This window comes from Saccopteryx leptura, chromosome 2 (assembly GCF_036850995.1).
Source record: "Saccopteryx leptura isolate mSacLep1 chromosome 2, mSacLep1_pri_phased_curated, whole genome shotgun sequence".
Classification (NCBI taxonomy): domain Eukaryota; kingdom Metazoa; phylum Chordata; class Mammalia; order Chiroptera; family Emballonuridae; genus Saccopteryx; species Saccopteryx leptura.
Genome location: NC_089504.1, coordinates 224,654,772 through 224,681,195, shown reverse-complemented (window position 1 = coordinate 224,681,195; position 26,424 = coordinate 224,654,772). Strand labels below are relative to the sequence as shown.

The 26,424-nt window shown below is 41.7% G+C and overlaps 1 protein-coding gene across 7 annotated transcripts in view; it reads left to right on the top strand.

Annotated features, from left to right (window-relative positions):
- Nucleotides 1-26,424, top strand: part of ITSN1 (intersectin 1) — a 232,559-nt gene that overhangs the window by 115,650 nt on the left and 90,485 nt on the right. For all 7 annotated transcript variants that reach the window (XM_066370290.1, XM_066370286.1, XM_066370291.1 and 4 more), the window contains exons 12-16: nt 3,779-4,041; nt 7,172-7,321; nt 7,410-7,550; nt 12,939-13,026; nt 15,500-15,639. In XM_066370290.1, coding sequence (XP_066226387.1) covers nt 3,779-4,041; nt 7,172-7,321; nt 7,410-7,550; nt 12,939-13,026; nt 15,500-15,639 — 782 coding nt within the window. The remainder of the gene's footprint in view (nt 1-3,778; nt 4,042-7,171; nt 7,322-7,409; nt 7,551-12,938; nt 13,027-15,499; nt 15,640-26,424) is intronic.

The window sequence follows — 26,424 nt, the reverse complement described above, 5'->3', positions numbered from 1 at the left end:
AGAGGACACAGTTGAGGTCAGTCATGGCTTACAAGTGGAATGGAGGAACATTTTAGGTTAATAATAATTGGAATAAAGAATCACAGCAAGCCTGACCAGGCGGTGGCGCAGTGGATAGAGTGTCGGACTGGGATGCGGATGACCCAGGTTTGACACCCCGAGGTCGCCAGCTTGAGCGTGGGCTCATCTGGTTTGAATAAAAGCTCACCAGCTTGGACTCAAGGTCGCTGACTCGAGCAAGGGGTTACTGGCTCTGCTGAAGGCCTGCAGTCAAGGCACATATGAGAAAGCAATCAATGAACAGCTAAGGTGTTGCAACTCACGATGAAAAACTAATGATTGATGCTTCTCATCTCTCCGTTCTTGTCTGTCTGTCCCTGTCTATCCCTCTCTCTGACTCTCTCTCTGTCTCTGTTAAAAAAAAAAAAAGATTCACAGCAAATAAGGACAAGAATTCTTAGAATTTGGAATTTTTTTTATCTGTTGGTGGTTGATAAAGTTTTGAACAGGCAATGACATCAGTTTTTTTTTTTAATATTTATTGATTGATTTGAGAGAAAGGGGGATCGATTTGTCGATTTGTTATTTCACTTATTTGTCCCTTCATTGGTTGATTCTTGTATATGCCCTGACTGGAGATCGAACCTGCAACCTTGTCATATCTGGATGATGCTCTAACCAAGTGAACTACCCAGCCAGGACTCATCAGAGTTTTGTATTTGTGGATTTTTTTTTTCTTTCAACAGCCATTTAGTATGTGCTTTATTTATATCAGAAATAAGGTCATATGTTGTCATTTAAAAGATGTATAGGAACTTGGCATGGGGTTGGGGCCAACTTGGACTTGGTGAACTTGTTAAGGACACTACTCTTTTATGGATTCTTGCTGTATTGGCCAAGAGTTTGCTTAAAGGCTTTAATCACTGTAAAAAAAAAAAAATAGAAGACTGGAAAAAGAAGATGTGGCACATATACACCATGTTATACTATTCAGCCATAAGAAATGATGTCATCGGATTACTTACAACAAAATGGTGGGATCTTGATAACATTATATGGAGTGAAATAAGTAAATCAGAAAAAAACAAGAACTGCAGGATTCTACACATTGGTGGGACATAAAAATGAGACTAAGAGAACATGGGCAAGAGTGTGGTGGTTACGGGGGGCAGAGGGAGGGAAGGAGGGAGAGGGGGAGGGGAGGGGCACAAAGAAAACTAGATAGAAGGTGACGGAGGACAATCTGACTGTGGGTGATGGGTATGCAACATAATTGAATGACAAGATAACCTGGACATGTTTTCTTTGAATATATATACCCTGATTTATTGATGTCACCCCATTAAAATAAAAAAAAAATAAAAAATTAAAAAATAAAGCTTCTGAGGAAAAAAAAAAGATGTGTAGGGCCTGACCAGGCGGTGGTGCAATGGATAGAGTGTCGGACTGGGACGCAGAGGACCCAGGTCAAACCTCGAGGTTGCTTGCCAGTCTGAGTGCAGGCTCATCTGGTTTGAACAAGGCTCACTAGCTTGAGCCCAAGGTTGCTAGCTTGAGCAAAGGGTTACTCGCTCTGCTATAGGCCCCTGGTCGAGGTACATATGAGAAAGCAATCTGTGAACAACTAAGATGCTGCAACAAGGAATTGATGCTTCTCATCTCTCTCTCTTCCTGTCTGTCTGTCCCTATCTGTCCCTCTCTCTGTCTCTCACTGTTCCTGTCACTAAATAAATAAGTAAGTAAATAAATAAATAAATAAGGGATGTATAAGGACTTCCAGGATTTTTTTTGGAGGTAAAATTCACATAACATAAATTGATCATTTAAAACTATACAATTCATGGCTATTTTAGTGAACTTGGACTGCCCAAATAAAATACCATAGTATGGGTGGCTTACACAGCAGAAATATATTTCTCACAGTTCTGGAGTCTAGGAGGTCCAAGATCAGGATGCGATCCAATTCAGTGCCTGGGGAGGGCTCTCTTCTTGGCTTGTGGATAGCTGCCTTGTTGCTATGTCCTCACACGGCCTTTCCTGTTTGTGTGCCCAGAGAAAGAGAAAGCTCTCTCTTTGCCTCTTCTTATAAGGCCACTAATCTCATCATGAGGGCCACACCCCCATGGCCTTATTTTAATAGTAATTATAAAGGCCCTACCTCCAAATACCACTACTTAGAGGTTAGAGCTTCAACATATGAATTTTTAATGGCATGTTTCATTCATAACAGTGGCATTTATTACATTCACAATATTGTGCAACCACCACCATCTTAATTCTGAGACACTTTCATCACCCCAAAAGAGAACTCTATACCCAAGCACTCCCCCAGTCTCCCTTCTCTGAGCCCCTGGTAACCACCAGTCTGCTTTCTGTCTTTTTGGATTTACCTGCTTTGGATAGTTCATAGAAATAGTATTATACAATGGATGACCTTTTATGTCTGGCTTCTTTCACTGAGCATAGTTTTGAGGGTCATCCTCATTGTAGCAGGGGCCAGTATGTCATTCCTTTTTGAGGCTGAGAGGATTTTCAGGTTTTTGTTTTTTAATAGTTATTGATTTTAGAGAATGAGAGAGAAGGGGGGGATGGGAAGAATCAACTTGTAGTAGTTGCTTCTCATATGTGCCTCAACCTGGCAAGCCTGGGGTTTTGAACCAGTGATCTCTGCATTTCAGGTCGTTGCTCTATACATTGCGCTACCACAGGTCAGGCAAGGGGACTTTCAATTTTAAGGTGACTGAGTAAAAGGGCTGCTGCCTACTCTGAAATTCCTAAAGGAGCAAGAAGAACATGAAAACCAGAGCGTGCTTACCATCTGCTAGCTAATGCCTACCTGAGTGTGCAAGGAAAGTCCGCCTGCAACAGGAGGGCCAGACAGGAATGTGGAAAGACGCCAAGATAGGATGCTCACAGCTATAGATCTGAAGACAAAGTGTGAAGTGACAGCTCTTGAAATAGATTGGAAACAATGGGAATGCATGCCACAGAGGCTGGCAGTGAGAACTTCCTGTCTGGGGCTGTATCCAAGGAGAAGCGTGTGCAGCAAACAAAACTGAGTAACAGACGCTGCTGAAAACATAGTAAGAGACGTGGAGGGTGGAAGTTTTCTAAAAATAAGTAAAATAAAGTGAGTGTAAATAAAGCGGTAGCAAGGCTTAGAGAAAAAAAATTTTGGACTTGGCCTAAAATTCATAATTGGTGTTCTCAAGTAGGAGACTGAATAATAGATTATAAAAAATTATTTATGGAATGTGATCTACATAATGATTAGGGCACAGCCTGCTTTTCAGTGTGTTTGAAACACAGCACATCTCCCTTTCGACCTCTGCTTTCTGAAACTGTCTTGCTAGAATGGACACATCAGTGCCTTGTAAGCTTAAGTAAGGGAGAGAGGCAGAGATTCGTGATACAGAGGAGATGGGGGGTCATTCCTGCTGAATCAAGGTCACGGAGATTGAAGGAGACAGATCGAGTAACATGAAGGAGAGGAGATTGCTGTAGATTATGTAGAATTGCTATGGAAAGAGTCTTCTGGAAACGGTGTTGGGTGTTTTGAACACTGCCATACAGAGTTCATCGTGGAGGGGCTAAGTGTGTATGTAGTAAGGACGCTCAGTGAAGGGCACTGCCACAGTGCTTTCTAACAAAGGTACCTGCAGAAAGGCTTAGGGACTCCTGGTGTGAGTTTATACTACAAATTCAAACATTCCATTGGATTTTTCCTTCCACAATGGCCTGTTGACTATCATGACTTCTCATGTTTCTTGTTTCAAAGTAACGTTTGAGGATAAGAAGCGTGAGAACTTTGAGCGCGGTAACCTGGAACTGGAGAAACGGAGACAGGCGCTGCTGGAACAGCAGCGGAAAGAGCAGGAGCGCCTGGCGCAGTTGGAGCGGGCGGAGCAGGAGAGGAAGGAGCGTGAGCGCCAGGAGCAGGAGCGCAAACGACAGCTGGAGCTGGAGAAGCAGCTGGAGAAGCAGCGGGAGCTGGAGCGGCAGCGGGAGGAGGAGCGGCGAAAGGAGATCGAGAGGCGGGAGGTGAGGGCAGCCCACGCTCGCACGTGCACTTGTTCACCTAGTAGTCTCTTCTTTCTGCAGTTCAGCAACCTGAATATATTCACAACGTTGTGAGACCATCATCACTGTGTAATTCCAGAACATTCCCATCACCCCAAAAAAGAAACTTCCTTGCTCGTTAAGAGGTTACTGCCCTACCCTGCTCTCCCCTCACCACTCACCCTCCACTATTTACCTTACTGTCATTTTAGGTTTGCCTCTTCTGACCATTTCATGCAAATAGAAGTCTACAGTAAGAGCCTTTTGTGTCTGGCTCCCACTTACTGTTTTCAAGGTTCATCTATTCTAAGCTATAGCACAAATCAGTAGTATGTTCCTTTTTACAGCTGAAGAATATCCCATTGCCTGAATATACTACAGTTTCTGTATCCTTTATCAGTTGATGGACATTGGGGTGTTTCTACATTGGAGCTATTATGAAGAATTTTTCTATGCGCATTCATGTATAAGTTTTAATAAGACAGTCTTAAAACAAACCACTGATATCAGTTAAGCATTTTCCCAGACTTTTTTTTTCTGCATTTCTATAGAGAGAGAGAAATATAAAGGTTGATGTGGTGGAAAGATTTGGGATTTAGTGTAATTTTTTTTTTTAACCACTGTAATGGTATCATTTATATTATTCTGCACCCCCCCCCTTTTTTTTTCATTTTAAAAAACAGCATGGATGGACCTGGAGAGTATTATGTTAAGTGAAATAAGCCAGTCAGAGAACGACAAGTACCATAGGCATTTATATGTGGAATCTAATGAACAAAATAAACTAACAAAATAGAAATAGGCTCATAGATACAGAGAACAGACTGACAGCTGTCAGAAGGGAGGGGGTTCAGGGTTGGGTAAAGGGATTAGGTAAAAAGAAACAAACCTCATTGACACAGACAACAGTGTGGTGGTCACCAGAGGGAAAGGGTGTAGGGGAGGTAGAAATGGGTGAAGGGGGGAAAAGGGTGATGGAGGGAGACTTGCCTTGGGATGGTGAACACACATGCAGTGTATAGATGATGTGTTATGGAACCATCAAACCTATGTATTAAAAAAAATGTCTGGGAAATGTTCACTATATTCTATGGAAGGGTTCCTAAATTTGGTACCATACCTGTATAGGGGCCCAGCTCATCTTTTGTCTGTCTTTCCAGTTTTAGTATATTGCTGCAGAAGCAATGCTACCATTCTCTTGTGTGAATGAATTTTAAAAGTTTTAAAGTGGGGGGTTCAAAAAATTAATACTGTAATTTTAGCTCTTAATGATTGCTTTAGAAAACCTGTGGCCATCTGCTACCTTTTATACAGTCAGACGCACACAGATTCTAACAGGATTTTAATTTCCAGAATGGGCAGCCAAAATGTAGATACCTTCCCTTAATCATTAAAAAAGTATAAAGGAAAAAATTTTAGAGTATTTATTTAGAATTATTTAGTGGGCTCTTACCATATACCAGGCATGAATTCTTAGAGAAATGATGGTGACTAGGTACTCCACCTGTCCTCTAGGCATGTACAGGGTAGTTGGAGGACAGGTGACTAAAAAGCAATTCCAATAAAGTGTCAGAGCTTTGACAGGTACTCTACCAAACCAGTCATCTTTGAAGAGAGCTGACACTGCCAGAGAAATTCCAGACCTGCTATGGTAAAGAGGAAATGAATGATTAGGGTGATAGAGGTCCAAAGTTTTAAAACTTGAGATAAATACAGGTTTACCTCACTATCCAAAAGTGGAATGTGTCTGTGAAACCCCTTGTGAGCCTAAATGGTGTAAAATGTCAAAGCAATTACTGTTAATCTATAGGGAAAGTTTTTTTTTTTTTTTTGTATTTTTGTATTTTTTTTTTTTTTTTCTGGAAACGGGGAGAGACAGTCAGACAGGATCCACCCGGCACACCCACCAGGGGCAACGCTCTGCCCACCAGGGGACGATGCTCTGCCCCTCCGGGGCATCACTCTGCCGCTACCAGAGCCACTCCAGCGCCTGGGGCAGAGGCCAAGGAGCCATCCCCAGCGCCCGGGCCATCTTTTGCTCCAATGGAGCCTCGGCTGCGGGAGGGGAAGAGAGAGACAGAGAGGAAGGGGGGGGGGTGGAGAAGCAAACGGGCGCTTCTCCTATGTGCCCTGGCCAGGAATCGAACCCTGGTACCCCGCACGCCAGGCCGACGCTCTACCGCTGAGCCAACCGGCCAGGGCTAATCTACAGGGAAAGTTTTTGAGTGTTTCCAAATCCCCAAAATAACCTATCACATTATACCAAATATGTTTAATTATGTCTAGCTTATGCTAAGCATAACACCCTCATGAACTCTGCTGTTAGACTTTTCTGACACCTTAGGACAAGCACTTCTTGCTAACGGTGCACAAAATAAGTGGAGATAAAGCCCAGGTGCTCACAGACACAGCTCAGAGCCCTGGTGGCCAGATACTGAGAGCTGAGTGTGCTTCCTAGGGAAGGAGCCGGCCGGGTCACTCTCGCTGCCCGGTGTGCTGGCTGTCTCTATAGCGGTTCTCTGCAGAACAAGCACTGAACACTATTTTTGTTTTTTGCTTTTTTTCTGTAGAAGCTAAAATCCTCTCAAATTTCTTTCCGCTAGTGAATACAGACACTAATGTAATGTAGGTCCTTCCTAAAAGTGAAGTGGCGAACAGCAAACTATGAAAAAGAGGGAGACCTATAGTAACTTCTCATTTGATGGAAGAGAATTTTGTTTGTTTTGTTCATGGGGTTTTGGTTTGATTTTACTAGGTTTAAGACATTTTACTTACTCTACTTGCTCTTTCTGAATCAGTAAATAAGGAGGAACGATTTTGTTTAGCACATCAATATTCTTGGAAGGCCTAAGCAATTGAATTCCAACCGTCAAATGAGTCTGCCTATTCTTATATAAATATAATAGCCTTTCTAAATATTCTCATTTTCCTTTAGAAGGAATACTGTATTTCTGTAAGTTTTATTTTGCTGTTTGATAACAGAATTTCTTATAATGTTTAATAATATTTCATCCCTAAAAGAAATGACTTACTAGCATTTAACCTTTATAAGAGACATTGTATCGCCCAAGAACCGAAAAATCAATAAATCCTCTGTTTATGTGTGTCACAGGCTGCAAAGCGAGAACTTGAAAGGCAGCGGCAACTGGAATGGGAACGAAATCGAAGACAAGAGCTACTAAACCAAAGAAACAAAGAACAAGAAGACATAGTTGTACTGAAAGCAAAGAAAAAGACTTTGGAATTTGAATTAGAAGCTCTAGTGAGTGAAGTTTGATTATGCTTTGGGAATATATTAACATTGAACAATTAAAATGGTAATAATTCTTATTATTTTTCATTGGTTAAAGAATGATAAAAAGCATCAACTTGAAGGTAAACTTCAAGATATTAGATGTCGACTGACCACCCAAAGGCAAGAAATTGAAAGTACAAACAAATCCAGAGAGCTGAGGATTGCCGAAATCACCCATCTTCAGCAGCAGCTGCAGGTGAGAAAGTATGTCCCTTACATGCTCAGCCAGCACCAGCATTTCCCATATGCTAGGCTCTGGGATGTCACGATGACGTTGGTAGGGTCCTTGCCTGAAAACAGGCTGTCAGGTTAACAGACTCAGCACATTTGTTGAGTACTGCTTCATGCCAGTCCAGGTGCTCTTGTCGGCTCTGAGGAGCCAGCAGAGAGCAATTGCAGTAAGACCTTTCCTTCTCAGAGCCTACCTTCTACTTGCATGGCAGACAGATGCTAACAAAGCAAGTCGAGTATACACTCCATTAGATGATGAAAAGTACTCTGGAGAGAGAGTGGGGAAGAGAGAGTCTTGGGTATAGGGAGGGCTGCGATTTTAAATAAGGTGGTGAGGACACGCCTTTTGGGGAGGGTTCTGTTTGACTAAAGACTTCAGAGATGAACAGCAAAGCCATGTGGGTGTCAGGCAGAGCGGTCTCAGGAGGGAAGCCACAATGAGACAGTCCTGAGGTTGTAGTTGGTCTCTGAGACTCAGGCTACAGCAAGGACACCACTGGATGGAGCAGATGGGGCTGGATCATGTAGGACCTGTCATCCTTCCCAGGGCTCTGGCTTTACCATGATAATGACAGTGAAGAAATGCACTTTAACTTGCAGGGAGAGTATGAGAGATGTACATGTAGAGAGAGGAAGTTGGGGACAATGGAGTTCCACTTTCATTTTATTACCTTTGCAAAGTTGACCACTAAGCTGTCCTATCACCTGGTTTCAGTTGTTGAGTGGAGGGCAGGTATCAAATTCATGTAGATATTGTTCTACATATCATTGTCTTTTAAGTTCATGAGTTTTACCTCAGCTTCTTCTCAGCATGATGATTTTGACGTGTCCACTTTGTTGAGTGAATCAGTAGTTATTTTTCATTTCTGAGTAGTATTTCCTTATTCATTCACCTGTGATTACCACTTAACTATTTTACTCTTATTATGGATGTTTTCATTTAAATTCATGAGGAATATTAGTTTATAGTTTTCTTGTAACAGCCTTGTCTAGTTTTAGTGTCAGAGTAATGAATACAAAAATAAGTTGGAGGGTATTCTTTCCTTTTCTGTTTTCTAGAAATGTTTGTGTTGAAATGGTATTTCTTTGAATTTTTGATGGCATTCATCAGTGAAGCCTTCTGGACTAAGAGCTTCTGTGTTGTAGAACTTTATTTTATTTTATTGATTGATTTTAGAAAGAAAGAGAGGAAAGAACGACATTCAGTGGTTGCTTCCCACATGTGCCCTAAGGATCGAACTCGCAACCTTGGCATAACGGGATGATGCTCTAACTAGTTGAACCATCCAGCCAGGGCCTTGTAGAATTTTAATTATAAAATTTCTTCCATAGCTATAAGGCTATTTAGATTTTCTGTTTCATCTTGAGTCTGTTCTGATCATTTCTTTCAATGAATTTATTCATTTCATCTAAGTTATCAAATTTATTTGTGTAAAGTTGTTTATAGTATTCTCTTATTATTCTTCAGTAGTCTGTAGTATCTGTGGTGATGTCACTTGTCATTCCTGATATTGAAAATTTGTATTTTTTTCTCCTTCCTCCTCTTTCTTCCCCTCTTCTTCCCTCTTTTCCTTCCCCTCTCCCTTTTCTTTTTCCTTCCCTTTCTTCCCTTTCTTGTCTTCCTCCTCCTTCTTTTCTCCATCATCTAGCTAGCAGTTTATTGATTTTATTGATTTGGTTTTTAAAAAATAAATCTTGGTTTTTATTGATTTTTCTCTGTGGTAATTTCTTTTTCTATTTTATTTATCAAGGCTTTTTAAAATTTTTTCTATCTTTATTTTGGGTTTAATTTGTTTATTTTTAGTTTCTTTTTTTTAAAATTTATTCATTTTAGAGAGGAGAGGGAGAGACAGAGAGAGAGAGAGAGAGGAGAGACAGAGAGAGAGAAGGGAGGGAGGAGCTGGAAGCATCAACTCCCATATGTGCTTTGACCAGGCAAGCCCAGGGTTTCGAACCGGCGACCTCAGCATTTCCAGGTTGACGCTTTATCCTCTGCGCCATATTTTTAGTTTCATAAGGTAGAAGTTTACATAATTGAATTTTGTCCTTCATTTCTGATATAAACATTTTAAGCTGTAAATTTCCCTCTAAGCATTGTGATACATAGGTCCCTCGTCTATAGCGGGGGTTAGGTTCCAGATCCCCCCCCCCCATAGGTGAAAATCCGTGAAGTAGCGACCTTATATTTATTTTATTATTTATATATATTTAAGGCTTTATAAACCCTCCGCACACTCTTATACACCTTTCCCACACTGTTACTAACCTTCCCCACACTTATTTTGCCTATTTTACTGCAAAAATAATTAAAATAATAAGTATGTAAAAATACCTATATACCGCTAAATCCCACAATATAGCGAAAAATCCACGATACAAAATTAGATATATATAATTTTTTTAAATTAGATATATATAATTTAAAAATCTGCGATACAGTGAGACTGCAAAAAGTGAACCACGGTATGAGGGAGGGATGACTGTAGCCATATTACAGAAATTTTTAATATGTTGTATTTTTATATTCAATTAAAAATCTTTTTTTAATTTCCTTTGTCATTTTTTTTATGAGTCATTTAGAATTATGCTATTTAGTTTTCAAATATTTGGTTTTTTCCCAGATACCTTACTGATTTATTTATGTTATGATCTATGAGCATACTTGGTGTGATTTCAATCCTTTTTTTAAGTTTATTGAGATTTACTTCATGGCTCAGCATACAATCTGTCTCGGTGGCTATTTCATGTCATTTGTAAGGAATGTGCCCTGTGTTGTGGCTGGGTGGAGTGCCCCATAAATGTCAGTCAGATTACGTTGATTCATGTGTTTGTGTCTCCTGCTCGGTACTGGTGACTTCCTTCAGCTGCTGAGAGAGGAGCATTGAAACCTACCATTTGTCTAAATTTTGTGTTTTTCTTTCAGTTCTGTCAATTGTTGTTTTATGTACTTTGAAGTCCTAATCAATTAGAGACATTAGAATATGACATAATGTAAATTGTGTCAGATGTTCCCTGCTAGAAATTGTTTGAAAATACTTTTAAAATGCACACACCTTTTAAAAGTATATTCTTCTATATCCCAGCTCTGTTTATAAAATATTCCTTTGGAGAATGTAGGCGTGAAGACCATGTGCTGATTTATCATCGCACTAAATGTTCTGTGACCAAACACATGTCTATTATTTAAGGTGGACACTTAGCCTGTTCCCTTATTGGTAATAAAATACAAATCAGGGTCCCTGACAAAGTGGTAAAATAAAAAATAATACATGGTTTGAAGAAATCCAGGTACATAGTAGGTAATGAGATATTGGTTCTCTTTCCTTCTGGAATTAGCAGATACTCACTATGCAAATCAGCCAGGTAGCCCTTTCCATTAGTGTGACTTATTTTAGAAATGTGAGTTGTGACATTTATGTAAGTAAAAAACGGCCTGAGGGATCTGAGCCAGGCTTCCTCTTGGTATTTAAATGTTTGTCCTGGTTCAGGAAAGAAACTTTGTTATTGGGTAAGAGGCCTTGCCTTCATCTAGGGAGGTCAGAGATGCTTAGTTGACTCTTTTTGGAAAAACAATCTGATGTATATGTTCTGTTTTGTTCAGATTTGTGTGTAAGTGTGGATTATTCATATGAGAAGATGCTTCCAAATCTTCCCTGTTAAGCTAATAAATCTCTGCTATTCAGACACATAGTACACAAAGATTTGTAACACAACAAGCTCATCAATGTCTAAAGGTGATTGTACCTTTAGATACAATACCTGACGAAGGGTTCTTAGCCTCTGATAGAAAAGTTTTAAAGTATTTCTGCTTTTTGCCTGACCAGGTGGTGGCGCAGTGGATAGAGTGTCAGACTGGGATGTAGAGGACCCAGGTTTGAGACCCCGAGGTCGCCAGCTTGAGCGCAGGCTCATCTGGTTTGAGCAAAGCTCACCAGCTTGGACCCATGGTCGCTGGCTCCAGCAAGGGGATACTCAGTCTGCTGCAGCCCACCAGTTAAGGCATATGTGAGAAAGCAATCAATGAACAACTAAGGTGTCGCAACGAAAAACTAATGATTGATGCTTCTCATCTCTCTCCGTTCCTGTCTGTCTGTCCCTATCTATCCCTCTCTCTGACTCTGTCACTGTAAAAATAAATTATTTCTGTTTTTCAAACCAAAAATCAATATATAGAGATCTTTTCTTTTTTTTTTTTTTTTTTTTTTGCATTTTTCCAAAGCTGGAAACGGGAGGCAGTCAGACAGACTCCCGCATGCGCCCAACCGAGATCCACCCGGCACACCCACCAGGGGGCGATGCTCTGCCCCTCTGGGGCGTCGCTCTGTTGCATCCAGAGTCATCCTAGCGCCTGAGGCAGAGGCCACAGAGCCATCCTCAATGCCTGAGCCATCCTCAGTGCCCGGGCCATCTTTGCTCCAATGGAGCCTCGGCTGCGGGAGGGAAAGAGAGAGAGAGAGAGGAAGGAGAGGGGAAGGGGTGGAGAAGCAGATGGGCGCTTCTCCTGTGTGCCCTGGCTGGGAATCGAACCTGGGACTCCTGCACGCCAGACCGATGCTCTACCACTGAGCCAACCTATAGAGATCTTTTTTAAAAATTAAAGATAAAAATAGAAGTTAAATATTCCTTATTATACATGTGAAAGGCTGTCATTTTACTGAACTGTGTACGGACTGTATAGGACACTTTGAGCTAAACTTATGCAAATATAGTGCTTGACAAGCCATCCATGAAAACTCCAAATACTTTGTTCTGTGTGATTTGGTATTTTTCTTATGTCCATTAAAAAATAGTTGTTTCAAGACTTTTTGTGTAGCTTCTTAAAATTGTAGCTCCATCCTGAGTGGTGGAAAAACCTGTGGCAGCTAAGATTCTAGCTGTTAAAAATCTCTTTGATTTGTATTTTCAAGTTCAGGTATATGGTAAACCTCAGTGCAGTCCTATTAGGTATCAAAGTTCAAATGGAGTAATTCCTGTTAAACTATAGTTTACAGACTACAGAGTCACTGCGTTCACATTTGATCCCCCCACAGCTGAGAGATCATTACTTTTAGTTTTCTCTGCTGAATACATTTTATAATTGGCAGTAAGTTAAAAAAAATTTAAGAAATATCAAAGGAGCTATGACTGTCTTAACTTTATTTCAGCAAAAAGCATTTGGCAAATAGTTAACCCCTTGGGAATAAAGCAGGAACTGCCCTAACTAGCGATTCAATAGTTTCAGCCATAGAGGACTTGGGATGAGGTTAGACGCATCTTTGAGGAACAGAAAACTGACTTCTGTCTGCTTAGATGTTTAATTTAGACATGGAACTTTTCCCCGTTGTTCATTGTCGTTTCCCTCCTTCTCTCCCAGGAGTCTCAGCAGATGCTTGGAAGACTTATTCCAGAAAAACAGATACTCAGTGACCAGTTAAAACAAGTTCAGCAAAACAGTTTGCACAGTAGGTGTTTGTTTTTCATTGTTTTCCCCCATTTTTATTTTATTTATTTATTTTTAGAAAATTAAATTTAATAGGGTGACATTGATCAATAGGAGTACATAGGTTTCAGGTATACATCTCTATAGCATTTGAACTGTTAAATTGTGTTGTGTGGCCATCACCCCAAATCAGATTATTTTCTGTCACCGTGTATTTGTTCCTCTTTATTCCCTTCCCACTCTCTACTCCCCCTGGTAAACAATTCACTTTTGTCTATGTCCCTGAGTCTCAGTTTTATACCTCACCTATGTGTGAAATCATACAGTTCTTAGCTTTTTCTCATTGACTTATTTCACTCAGTATAATGTTCTCAAGGTCCATCCGTGTCGTTAAATGGCAATGTGTCATCATTTCCTATGGCTGAATAGTATTCCATTTTATGTATATACTACATCTTCTTTATCCAATTCTGTATCAAGAGACACTTTGGTTATTTCCATGTCTTGGCCACTGTGACTAATGCTGTGATGAACATGGGGGTGCGTGTTTCTTTGTGTACCAGTGTTTTTGAGTGTTTTGGGTAGATAACCAGTAGAGGGATTGCTGGGCGATATGCTAGTTCTGTTCTTAATTTTTTGAGGAACCACCATACTTTCTTCCATAATGGCTGTATCAGTTTACATTCCCACCAGCAGTGAATGAGGGTTCCTTTTTCACTACAGCCTCTTCAACATTTGTTATTACCTGTCTTGTTGATAACAGTCAATCTAACAGGTGTGAAATAGTATCTCATTGTAGTTTTGCATTTCTCTAATAACTAGTGAAAATGCGCATCTTCATATATCTGTTGGCCAGTTGTATGTCTTCTTGGGAGATGTATATGTTCAGGTCCTCTCCCCATTTTTTAACTGGATTGCTTGCTTGCTTGTTGCTGAGCTTTGTGAGTTCTTTATATACTTTAGATATTAAGTGCTTATCGGAGCTGTTTGCAAATGTCATCTCCCATGTAGTTGGCTGCCTGTTTGTTTTGTTGTTGGTTTCTTTTGCTGTACAGAAGCTTTTTAGTTTGATATAGTCCTATTTATTTATTTTTGCCTTTACTTCCCTTGTCTTTGGGGTCAAATATTCTCTATAGCCAAGGTCCATAAGTTTAGTACCTATGTTTTCTTCTATGTAATTTATTATTTTAGATCTTATAGTTAGGTCTTTGATCCATTTTGAATTAATTTTTGTGCATAGGGACAAGGGATTGTCAAGGCTCTTTTTTTTTTAAATTTTATTTGTTCATTTTAGAGAGGAAGGAGAAGGGAGGGAGGGGAGGAGGGAGGCAGAGAGAGAGGAGAGAGAGAGAGAGAGCAGGGGGAGGAGCAGGAAGCATCAACTCTCATATGTGCCTTGACCAGGCAATCATGGGGTTTCGAACTGGTGACCTCATCAAGTTTCTTTCTTTTGCTTGTGGCTTTTTCGATTTCCCAGCACCGCTTATTGAAGAGGCTTTGTTTTCTCCACTGTATGTTTTTGGCTCCTTTGTCAAAGATTATTTATATATATGTGGTTTTATATATTTCTGGGATCTCGATTCTGTGCCATTGGTCTGTCTGTCTGTTTTTCTGCCTATACCATGCTGTTTTTATTATCATGGTTCTATAGTATAATTTGAAGTGAAGTGGTTTGATACCTCCGGTTTCATTTTTCTCAGGATTGCTTTGGCTACTCAGGTTTTTTTTTTTTTTTTCCATTTTTCTGAAGCTGGAAACAGGGAGAGACAGTCAGACAGACTCCCGCATGCGCCCAACCGGGATCCACCCGGCACGCCCACCAGGGGCGACGCTCTGCCCACCAGGGGGCGATGCTCTGCCCATCCTGGGCGTCGCCATGTTGCGACCAGAGCCACTCTAGCGCCTGAGGCAGAGGCCATAGAGCCATCCCCAGCGCCCGGGCCATCTTTGCTCCAATGGAGCCCTGGCTGCGGGAGGGGAAGAGAGAGACAGAGAGGAAAGCGCGGCGGAGGGGTGGAGAAGCAAATGGGCGCTTCTCCTGTGTGCCCTGGCCGGGAATCGAACCCGGGTCCTCCGCACGCTAGGCCAACGCTCTACTGCTGAGCCAACCAGCCAGGGCTACTCAGGGTTTTTTATGGTTTCATACAAACCTGGTGATTTTATTTATTTATATTATTTTAAAACAATATTTCCATTGATGTGAGAGAGGGAGAGAGAAGCATCAACTTGTTGCTCCACTTAGTTGTTTCATTTAGTTGTGCACTCATTGGTTGCTTATGGTTGTGCCCTAACCTGGGGTCAAGCCTGTGACCTTGGCATGCCAGGTAGATGCTTTATCCATTGAGCCACCCAGCCAGGGCCAGTTGGGTGTTTATTTTTAAATTTGTCTGTCCTTTTGCTTTTTAATGACAAGAATTTCCGTACCTGAAAAGAATATTAAAAACTGTTTTCTTGTTGCCCGTTTGTTTCTATCTTACAATGTTTTTCTGAAATAGGAGACTCACTCCTCACGCTCAAAAGAGCCTTAGAAGCGAAAGAGCTGGTGCGCCAGCAGCTCCGAGACCAACTGGATGAAGTGGAGAAAGAAACGCGGTCAAAACTGCAGGAGATTGATAATTTCAATAATCAACTGAAGGTAACTGTTCCCTGTGTTCCTCCACATGTGTCCTACCCTCCCATTTTTCTAACGGGCCAGATGACTCACTGATATTTAATCCCAGGCAGAAAAACTCCATGCAGATTGGTCAGCCTTTATGAAAGCCTTAACAAGTGTGGCACCTAAAAATTATGGCTGAGTGAGTGGCCCTGACATGACAACTGTCTTTAACCGAATGACACTTTTTTGCACCTTCATCCTTTTGTGTATTGATGACTATGTCAAGTTGAATTCTAAAAGCAAGGCTCTGAAGGCTTCTTCTTTCTCATGTTCTTTGAAGATGACTAAAAAGGGACTGTTTTCTCTTTTAAAACTAAGAATTTTTCTGCCACTTCTTCTTTTTTTTTTTTTTTTTTTGTATTTTTCTGAGGCTGGAAACGGGGATAGACAGTCAGACAGACTCCCGCATGCGCCCAACCGGGATCCACCCGGCACGCCCACCAGGGGGTGATGCTCTGCCCCTCCGAGGCATCGCTATGTCGCGACCAGAGCCACTCCAGCGCCTGGGGCAGAGGCCAAGGAGCCATCTCCAGCTCCCGGGCCATCTTTGCTCCAGTGGAGCCTCGGCTGCAGGAGGGGAAGAGAGAGACAGAGAGGAAAGAGAGGGGGAGGGGTGGAGAAGCAGATGGGCGCTTCTCCTGTGTGCCCTGGCCGGTAATCGAACCCGGGACCTCTGCACGCCAGGCCAACACTCTACCACTGAGCCAACCGGCCAGGGCCTTTCTGCCACTTCTTACTGTCAGGGTTATCCTTGAATGAAGATTTTTTTTTTTTTTCCCCCCGTATTTTTCTGAAGCTGGAAACTGGAGAGACAGTCAGATAGACTCCTGCATGTGCCCGACCGGAATCCACCCGGCACACCCACCAGGGGGCGACGCTCTGCCCACCAGGGGGCAATGCTCTGCCCCTCCGGGGCGTCGCTCTGTCGAGACCAGAGCCACTCTAGTGCCTGGGACAAAGGCCGAGGAGCCATCCCCAGCGCCCGGGCCATCTTTGCTCCAATGGAGCCTCGGCTGCGGGAGGGGAAGAGAGAGACAGAGAGGAAGGAGAGGGGGAGGGGTGGAGGGGTGGAGAAGCAGATGGGCACTTCTCCTGTGTGCCCTGGCCGGGAATCAAACCCGGGACTTCTGCACGCCAGGCCGACACTCTACCACTGAGCCAACCGGCCAGGGCCTATTTTGTTTCTAATGTTTAGATGTTTTATTGTTTAATGGAGTCCTTGTTCTGTCTCTGTCCAGAAGTGGTATGTGGTTTTGTCACTTTTATGCAGTAAGGTTCAGAAAATGCCAGAGCTCATAGGGGAAGGTGTTTATCATGGCCCCCGTCTGATGGGGGCTTTCAGTGTAACTGTACAAGCTTGTCTCTTTAAGAACGTTCACTCTTATAATAAACCAGCATGCAGGCAGTACCGTTCCGCACCAGTGAGCATGCGCTTTAGGTTGAAGTTGATAGTGCAGTTTTTAGTAGTTATGGGTTTTTTGGGGTTTTTTTTTGTTTTTTTGTGACAGAGAGAGGGACAGATAGGGACAGGCAGGCAAGAAGGGAGAGAGATGATAGGCATTAATTCTTCATTGTGGCTCCTTAGTCTCCTTAGTTGTTCATTGATGAATGTTTTCTTATATGTGCCTTGACTGAGGGGCTACAGCAGAATGAGTGACCCCTTGCTCAAGCCAGTGACCCTGGGGTCATGTCTATGATCCCATGCTCCAACCGAATGAGACGGTACTCAAGCCAGCGACCTCGGGGTTTTGAACCTGGGACCTCTGCATCCCAGTCTATTGCTCTATCCACTGTGCCACCGCCTGGTCTGGCAGTAGTTATGTTTTTACAAGAAATTGATTTTTACATTTTTTCCCAAATTCTCATTTTCCTTTTCTAACTTACAATCCTTCATACTTGATTTTGGCTTAAAAATTTAGTGTTTATAACTAGGAAAAACTAAAACTCCTACAATTTTTTACTAAAAATAGAAAAAAATTAGAAAGCATGTTTGAAATTTTTTAGTTGAACTTTGAAGTGAGATTCTAGGCCAAATTGTCTAGACATCTGAATTTGAGATATTTGTGCCTTTCTTTTTTTCTCCAGGATGAGGGTAATGAACTTTTCTCAATTGTACAATTCTAGGAAAACACTCTTAGGGTAAATTTAAGCCAATTTAGGGATTTTCTTCACTTTGCTCTCATGCTCACAAAGAGTGTGTGTGTGCATGCACGCTGTGTGTGTGGTGTGAGTATGGGGTGTGTGGTGTGTGAGTATAGGAAGCACAGCTGTGGGTTCTCCATCTCTAACATGAGCACAAGAAAAATGACTGTATTAACTCTCATTGTGATGTGCCACTATTTCAAGCAAATGGAATATGACATTGCTTGCAAGCTTAAAGTGCATTGTGATATATAGTTTCTTGGAATATAAAATGTTAAGTATTCAGATATCTTTTGAACTTAGGCAATAGTCTAGATTTCTGCCCTAATCTGAAGACTCCTTTTTTTTTTTCTTTTTTAGAAATTTGACTCTTAAAACAAACTTCACATATTAGACAGAGATACCCTAGTGGATGATTTTTGACAGATGCCTAGATGAGTTATGGACGACATTGGCTATTCAGTTGCTGTTGCCATTGCTAAAGAGAACACCCTTAAAATGTGGTGTGAGTCACTCTTACTGTGTTTCCTTGACTGATGCTGCCTTCAGTATTAGGGTGGCTTCTGCAAAGGCTTCTTTTAGCCCTTTATTCCATGAGCCCTTTTTTAAAAAATATTCTTATTTTTTAAATAAAAACACTTCTTTCTGTCTTAATTTTTATTTGGGTTTTCCATTATTACTTTAAATTTAAGTTAATCTGGAGAATATAAAAATCACAAGCTAACATAGTTATATTGTTTTGTTATTTTATAGCCCATTTGGAGGGCTTAATGTTATATTGTCTTATGGTTATTCTTTCTGTTATTCCTTTTAAACCTGGTAATACCAAAACAGAAACAGCTAAATTGAAGAATCAAAATATTTATCATTTGAAACAACTTAGAAGCCAATGTAAGGTTTGGTCTCTTGAGCCTCTCTCTCCTGCCTGCTCTTCTTGGTCGTGGCCATATTGGAGAACACGAGGTGGCCTGTGTCTGACCTGAGGGCATACTTCATTAGCAGCTCTACTTTCCTGTAAGAGGTACGGGGCAGGAGAGCTGCACACTGACCCCTGGGACCCTCCTCTGCCCCTGCCACAGCGGGGCCTGCACAGCCCCCATCAGAGACACAGACCTTCCTCTTGCCTCCAGGAGTGCACGTGGCCACTTGGACACATCTGATTCAGTGGTGGCAGTTTGCTATCTACTGAACCTTCCTCTTCTGAGAGGAAACCAGAGTGTAGAAAAGAAATTAGGATTTGCAGTTTATTTGTTATTCATGGAAATTGCTTACCTAGAAAAGAAAGTGTAATTCATTCATTACTGACTCATATCTGACACTGGATAAATAGCTTATGGAGTGAAACCTTTGAAACTAATTGACCAGAACATTAAACTGTGTTCAGTGGCTGCTCCATAAATGAGGATGAAACTTAGCGAAGACCAGTTCTTGTGTTTCCTTGGTGCAGAACTGTTTGCAGCAAGCAAGCTATTTACTTATTTTCATGCACATTCAAAGTCATGTTTAGTACATTCTGTCATTTTTCTCCTTTTTTAAAAAGAATACAGTCCAATTTAGTCCTTTCTACCTTGTTCAGATTCATTTTTCTGAGAGTCTCTCTCTTTTATTCAGTTAGTTCAGGAAGAATTACACTCCTGCGTCCTCATCCAAAAATCCACAGCCAATGATGGACATTCTCAAGTCGTTAATTAAAGAGGAAAAAAACTAATTTGCATTCAGTTAATCTGTATTTGTTTCATGTAGGCAGCAGCATGTTGAAGATATAAAGCATACTTGCAGTTATGGTCAGTTGTTCATTGGCTCCAGATTCAGGCTGTGGGACATGAGGCCTCCAGAGCCTTGTACCTTTTTGTTTCTATCACATCTCGAGAAATTTAGGGCTCATTCTTTTAAGAAAAAGGCTACTTTTTGTGCATTTTAATAGACAGGTACCTTATAGGTGTGATATTTTTATATTCTAGAAATGATCCCAAGACATAAATGTCTTTGTTTTTCTAATTTATCACCCCAGATCAAGAATTACTTGAGAAAAGAAGCAGGAATCTTACTGTAGCAAATAAACTTTGCTTTCATAAGTCTGTAGAAAAGGGAAGAGAGGGGAGAAGGGGAGGAGTAGCAGCCTGAGACACTGATGCGGCTGGTGCTAGGAGCTTCCTGATTGGCAGCCTTTGTATTTATGTTGCTTTTTCCACAGAGAGTAAATTTTAGCTTTTAGGTGATTAGATAAAATATTCAACCAGTGATTTACCAGAAATAATTTATTTTGTTAATAATTATTACTATCATGAATTAATACTTCTTAAAATAGTTTTAGCCTGACCTGTGGTGGCACAGTGGATAAAGTGTTGACGTAGAATGCTGAGGTCGTCGCTGGTTCAAAACCCTGGGCTTGCCTGGTCAAGGCACATGTGGGAGTTGATGCTTCCTACTCCTTTCCCCCCTTATCTCTCTCTCTCTCTCTCTCTCTCTCTCTCTGTCCCTCCCTCCCCCTCTCTTCCTCTCTCCTCACTAAAATAAATAAATAAAAATTAAAAACAAAATTAAAATAAAAGTTTTTGTCCAGTAGATCAAATTTGTTTACCATGGTTTTCTGCTTTTACAAGAATTAATAATTATCTATGGCTTTCTCTTTTCACCTAATTTTACAAAAAAGTCAAAACTCTCAACATATTTTGGAGGATCTGTGTTTTTAAAGGACACAGAGTAATTTTTTTTTAAGTGAGAGGAAGGGGAATAAAGAGACAAACTCTCACATGTACCCCACCAGGATCCACATAGCAACCCATATCTAAGGCTGATGCTCTGTCCATTGGGGGTCACTTGCAACCAAGCTATTTTTAGCACCCGAGGCAGAGGCTCCATGGAGTCATGCTCAGTGCCTGAGGCTGACGTGCTTGAATCAGTTAAACCATGGCTGTAGGAGGAGAAGATAGAGAAAAGGAGAGAAGGAAAAAGGGAAGGGGGAGAAGCAGATGGTCGCCTCTCCTGTGTGCCCTGACTGGGGATCAAACTCAGGACTTCCACAGCCAGGTTGATGCTCGACCACTGAGCCAACTGGCAGGGCCCACAGTCATTTTGATAATTGTTTTTTTTTTACAGAGATTACCTATTACAGATTCAAAAGTATACTTCTAACAGGTATCAAATAACATTACCAATAGGGACTTTTTGGACAGTAGTTCCTGACTCCACCTTGCCCTTGGCAATGTTTCTAGTTTCCATAGCAGTTTTTCTTAGCATTGATAACCTAATGTAGTTTAATATCTTAACCAGGGGTCCCCAACCTTTTTACACAGGGGGCCAGCCAGTTCACTGTTCCTCAGACCATTGGAGGGCCGGACTATAAAAAAAAACTATGAACAAATCCCTATGCACACTGCACATATCTTATTTTAAAGTAAAAAAACAAAACGGGAACAAATATAATATTTAAAATAAAGAACAAGTAAATTTAAATCAACAAACTGACCAGTATTTCAATGGAAACTCTGCTCCTCTCACTGACCACCAATGAAAGAGGTGCCCCTTCCGGAAGTGCAGCAGGGGCTGGATAAATGGCCTGAGGGGGCCACATGTACCCCGCTGGCCGTAGTTTAGGGACCCCTGATCTTAACTATCTAGAGCAGTGACATGAACTACAGCTTATTGTTTTCCAGGCTTCATTGAAATAAATAGACTGGCACAGAGTAGCCGTTGTGTTTCATAGGGAAGGTCAAGTCCTCATTGGTACCTGTGTAGTGTCTGTGCAGGGCCAGTCCTGATGGGAAAGGCGTTTCCAGCTGAGCATTTCTTTCTTCCAGTTAGTGGCCATGGAGTAGGCCGCGTGCAGTGCCTGTCTGTTCTTCTGGGCTGTGCCACCCACTTAGACTCCTTCCTGAAGGTCTCCGTTGCTGCCCAGGCATGCAAAGCTCTCTCAGGCTGAGATGATGAGCTGGCTCCAGCTCTGCTTCCATTTCCCCTCACAGAGGAGTGCTCAGTGTCTAAGTGTTGACCATGACATGCTAAGCTTCTTTGTACAAGTTAATCATGATTAGTTATTATTAATCATCACGAATGAGTGACTCTTTCCTGCTGACGGATCATGTGTGTGATGGTGGAAGCTCCTAATTACAAGCTGCGTAAAGTACTGTATACTGTAGTTTTGTCTTTATAACAAGCATCGCATATCCTTGAATTTGCCACTTGGCTACAGAAATTTGAAAGCGACCACTCAGTGATTATTTTTGTCCACATGAGTATTTCCATCATATGGGAAACAATACTATATATAGTCAGTAACCTATTGCAAAAGTGGACAGTATTCTATTTCTTAGCAAAATTTGAATATTTAGGACGAATTCAGAATTTTATTCTTTCATATGCTTGGGAAATCCAGGCTTCCTAAATTAGACACAAGAGGCTATTAGAAACATAAATTCTGCCTGTAGTTATACCAGACCTAGAAACTGCCCCCAGGGCCTGAGCTGTTGAAATGAGAGTTCTAGTCACTGTGAACGAGCTGGAACCGGGATCTAGGCTTCACAGGGTTACAGTGCTCCTGGTACAGACACTGGCTCTGTGGCAGCATGGTCTCTGGGGCGGGGGTTGCAGGCTCAGTGTTTAGCAACCAGGGGTCAAGCAAAGAGCTGGAGAAATACACTGCTCACAAAAATTAGGAGATATCTCAAAATGAATATAAAGCGATAAAAAAAAGCATTTGATTTTTTTTTTTTTTTTTTCATTTTTCTGACGCTGGAAACAGGGAGAGACAGTCAGACAGACTCCCGCATGCGCCCGACCGGGATCCACCCGGCACGCCCACCAGGGGCGACGCTCTGCCCACCAGGGGGCGATGCTCTGCCCATCCTGGGCGTCGCCATGTTGCGACCAGAGCCACTCTAGCGCCTGAGGCAGAGGCCACAGAGCCATCCCCAGCACCCGGGCCATGTTTGCTCCAATGGAGCCTTGGCTGCAGGAGGGGAAGAGAGAGACAGAGAGGAAAGCGCGGCAGAGGGGTGGAGAAGCAAATGGGCGCTTCTCCTATGTGCCCTGGCCGGGAATCGAACCCGGGTCCTCCGCACGCTAGGCCGACGCTCTACCGTTGAGCCAACCGGCCAGGGCCATTTGATTTTTTAAAAATTAAACAAGAACATCAGAAAAGCAAATGACAAGTCAAAGTTATTCAATTATGCAAATGAGATACAAACTCAGTTATCGTGATTGAGTAGCAAGTGACCTATTGGTGGGGGATGAACAGAAGCATGTCAAACTGGACGAGAGTGCCACACATTGACTGTTCAGTAGGGTGTATGCCACCGAAGACTGCCAAAACACAGACAGCAATAGGGCATGGACGGGGTCAGATTGTCCAGCAGTTCTTGTGGGATCATCTGCTACTCTTGCTCCAGGGCAACTTCCAGCTCAAGAAGTGTTGTGGGAGGAATTGGACCGTTTGCCAGACATCTTCCCAGTGCATCCCAAGCATGTTCAGTGGGATTCAGGTCTGGAGAATGTGAAGGCCAGTCCATGTGTTTGATTCCTGCCTCCTGAAGCATGTTGTTGACGAGATGTGCACGGTGGGGCCTTGCATTATCGTCCGTGAAAAAAAAGTTGTCTCCAACTGCTCCAAGCATAGGGTACCATTATAGGGTGTAGGAGCTCATCTCGATATCTGACAGCAGTCAGTGATCCATTTCTGATGATGTAGAGGTTGGTACAACCACCAGAGCTGATGCCAGTCCACACCATGATTCCCCCACCACTGAAGGGGTCCCTTTCTCGCATGACACGTGAATTCTTTCATGTTCCTTGTTCATGCCAGATCAGTAAACATTGATTGTCAAGCTGCAGACTGAACCATGACTCATCGGAGGACAGTTGACCACTCATCACGGGTCTAATGACAATGCTCATCAGCCCACCTTCTACAGGGTCTATGGTGTTCCGCAGATAATGGAATGTATACCATTGGTCAGCGGGCATGCAATCCAACCTGATGGAGCTGGTTTCATATGGTCTGGGTGCATATCCATCGTCTAGTGGCAGCAAGAAACTGTCCCCATAGCTCTCTTGCATTGCTATACCTGTTCTTGCCGATAAGTCAAGTAGCAGTCATTTCTTGCTGTTGTGGCAGATGGGCGATCCTGCCCTTGTCTTTTTCATACTGTGCCAGTCTCTTGAAAGTGATTCCACAGTCTGCTAATCATGCTTTGGGATGTTCCAAGTGCTGTTGCCACTGTCCTCTGTGTTTGACCGGCTTCAAGGCGTCCTGTGGCTCTCCAGGCTTCACATTTGGCAAACCGTTTGCAAGGGCATTGCAAGGGCTGGAAAATTGCAGAATGTGCACTTTCAAGATCAGGGAACGAGCAGATACTCAGGACTTTCAGCCTTTTGTATAGTGCATTTTCACCAATGAAATAAAAGTTGGTTTGTACCTCATTTGCATAATCCTACAACTTTTTTTTACTTGTTTGTTTTCTGATGTTCTTGTTTAATAAAAAAAATCGAATGCTTCTTTTTTTTATCACTTCATATTAATTTTTTAAATACCCCTAATTTTTGTGAGCACGACTACATGTGAGGTCGAGGGTATGCATGCGAGGGGCAACAGTGAAGGAAGGAAGAGGTACAGAAAGAGGAGGTGCAGAGACAGCAGGAGAGTCAGCCCAGGGTCAGCTCACAGAGTCGCTGTCTCATGGCAGAGGGACGGGTGGCTATGTTGTCGTTTGCTGTCTTATTTGTTCAAGATGAAATTTTATTTTTACCTGTATGATCATTTTGAAAAGACCTCTTCACAGAAATAACAAGTTCTCTAACTCTCATTCAATGTACTTGTGATTGTAGAAACTTCACACAGATCCCTTGAATGTGGAGAAATAATATGTTAGAGTCTGTGCCATACCAGTAGGCTTGTTTGGTTGGTTGGTTGAGTATTTTAGTTATAGTGTGGGTTGTTTGGGTTTTTTGTTCTTTAAAGTATAAAAAATATTTAACAAAAGGTGATTTGGGAAAGGGGAAAGTCAAAACTCAATCTATTGAAAAAATGTTTTCTTCTTTATTCTCTTGTTAACCAAACCTCTGACAGTTGGCATCCTTTAGAATGACACGTGTGCATTTATTTATTTGAAAGAGAGAGAGAGAAAGGGACAGACAGGGAGAGAGATGAGAAGCATCAACTCATACTTGTGACATCTTAGTTTTACATTGATTGCTTTCTCATACTTGCCTTAATAGGAATGGGGGACTCCAGCTAATCCAGTGACCATGGGACCATCCCTATGTTCCAGCCTGTGAGCCTGCGCTCAAGCTGGTGGCCTCAGGGTTTCGAGCCTGGGTCCTTAGCGTCCCAGGCCGACACTGTATCCACTGTACCACCACCTGGTCAGGCACAAACTAATGTTTATGAAAAGAACTCCCACCCTATTGTTCAGGTGGATGCTTCTTTATATTTCAAGTCATACCACTTCACATAGCACATCAATTTGTGAGCATCTCTAAACCCAAATGGAGAAGCGTACAGTTTTTAAATCCAATGATTCTGTGCCCATTGGCTGGCCATGGCACACCTGTGTCTCTAGTATACCTGAAAGTCTTATCTCAGGGCAAAGAGTTGGGTCTTCTTGAGTGTTTAATTTTTCAAGCATACTGCTTTAGAAATACTTTGACTGTTCACTAGAGATGTCCAAAGATGTTTTGTGATGATAATACCTTAGTTCCTTATGGGAAATAGGCGACTTTTCCTCCTTGGTTGAAAGAATAATGTTAAAGGCAAGCTGATGCATTACCTTTTCATTTATCTTAATGCAAGATGTAATCTCTATTTGCCAATTATTTTCTTATTGTGGTTTATAATCTGTGTTTGCTCAAAGACCCTTTGAGAATCAGAGCCTTCTCTGCAAGAAGAGTACCCAAACCCCGGTTTTGCATGCAGTTCAGTCGTGTTCATGGGGCCAACACTTACTCATTGACCCTGGTTGAGAAACTCTGCTGTATCTTAGAACTCTAGTTATTATAGGTGATACAAATTTTATGTTAATTTATATATACTACACATTTTATAGTTTTATTTTTTCCATACATTTGTTTGTAACACGTAGCTAAAATCTCTTGAAGCATGTTCAGTAATTTTTCATTTATTAAAAAAGGCATTATACTTTATTAGGAGACACTATTAAATTATTGCTCACTGTATCTAGTGTAAAACATATACCCTTAACTAGTACTAATAGAAGAAAATCAACAAAGTTGTACACTCAATACCATACTAGAGAATTGTCCAGCCAAGAAATAAGTGGTTGTACTGTTACTGATTTTAGGAAAACAGTTAGTTTTTGGAAGATCCACAAGTGAGATACTATGTTCTGGTTCTTAATAATTTCTTATTAGTTCTTTTTGTTTTTTTAGAGAAATAATTGTGACACGATTTAATAGAATTTGCTGGATCACTTTAATAAGGTTGACCTCCAGGAAAAGTCAATAGAATTTGCGTGAAGTTTTTTCTGAGCAATTTCTTCCAATAGTTCTCATTTCCAAAGTAAAGAATTTAATGACACCAGATTTGTCACCTTAAAAATGTTTTCCCTGGGCCTGACCTGTGCTGGCACAGTGGATAAAGTGTCAACCGGGAACACTGAGGTCACTGGT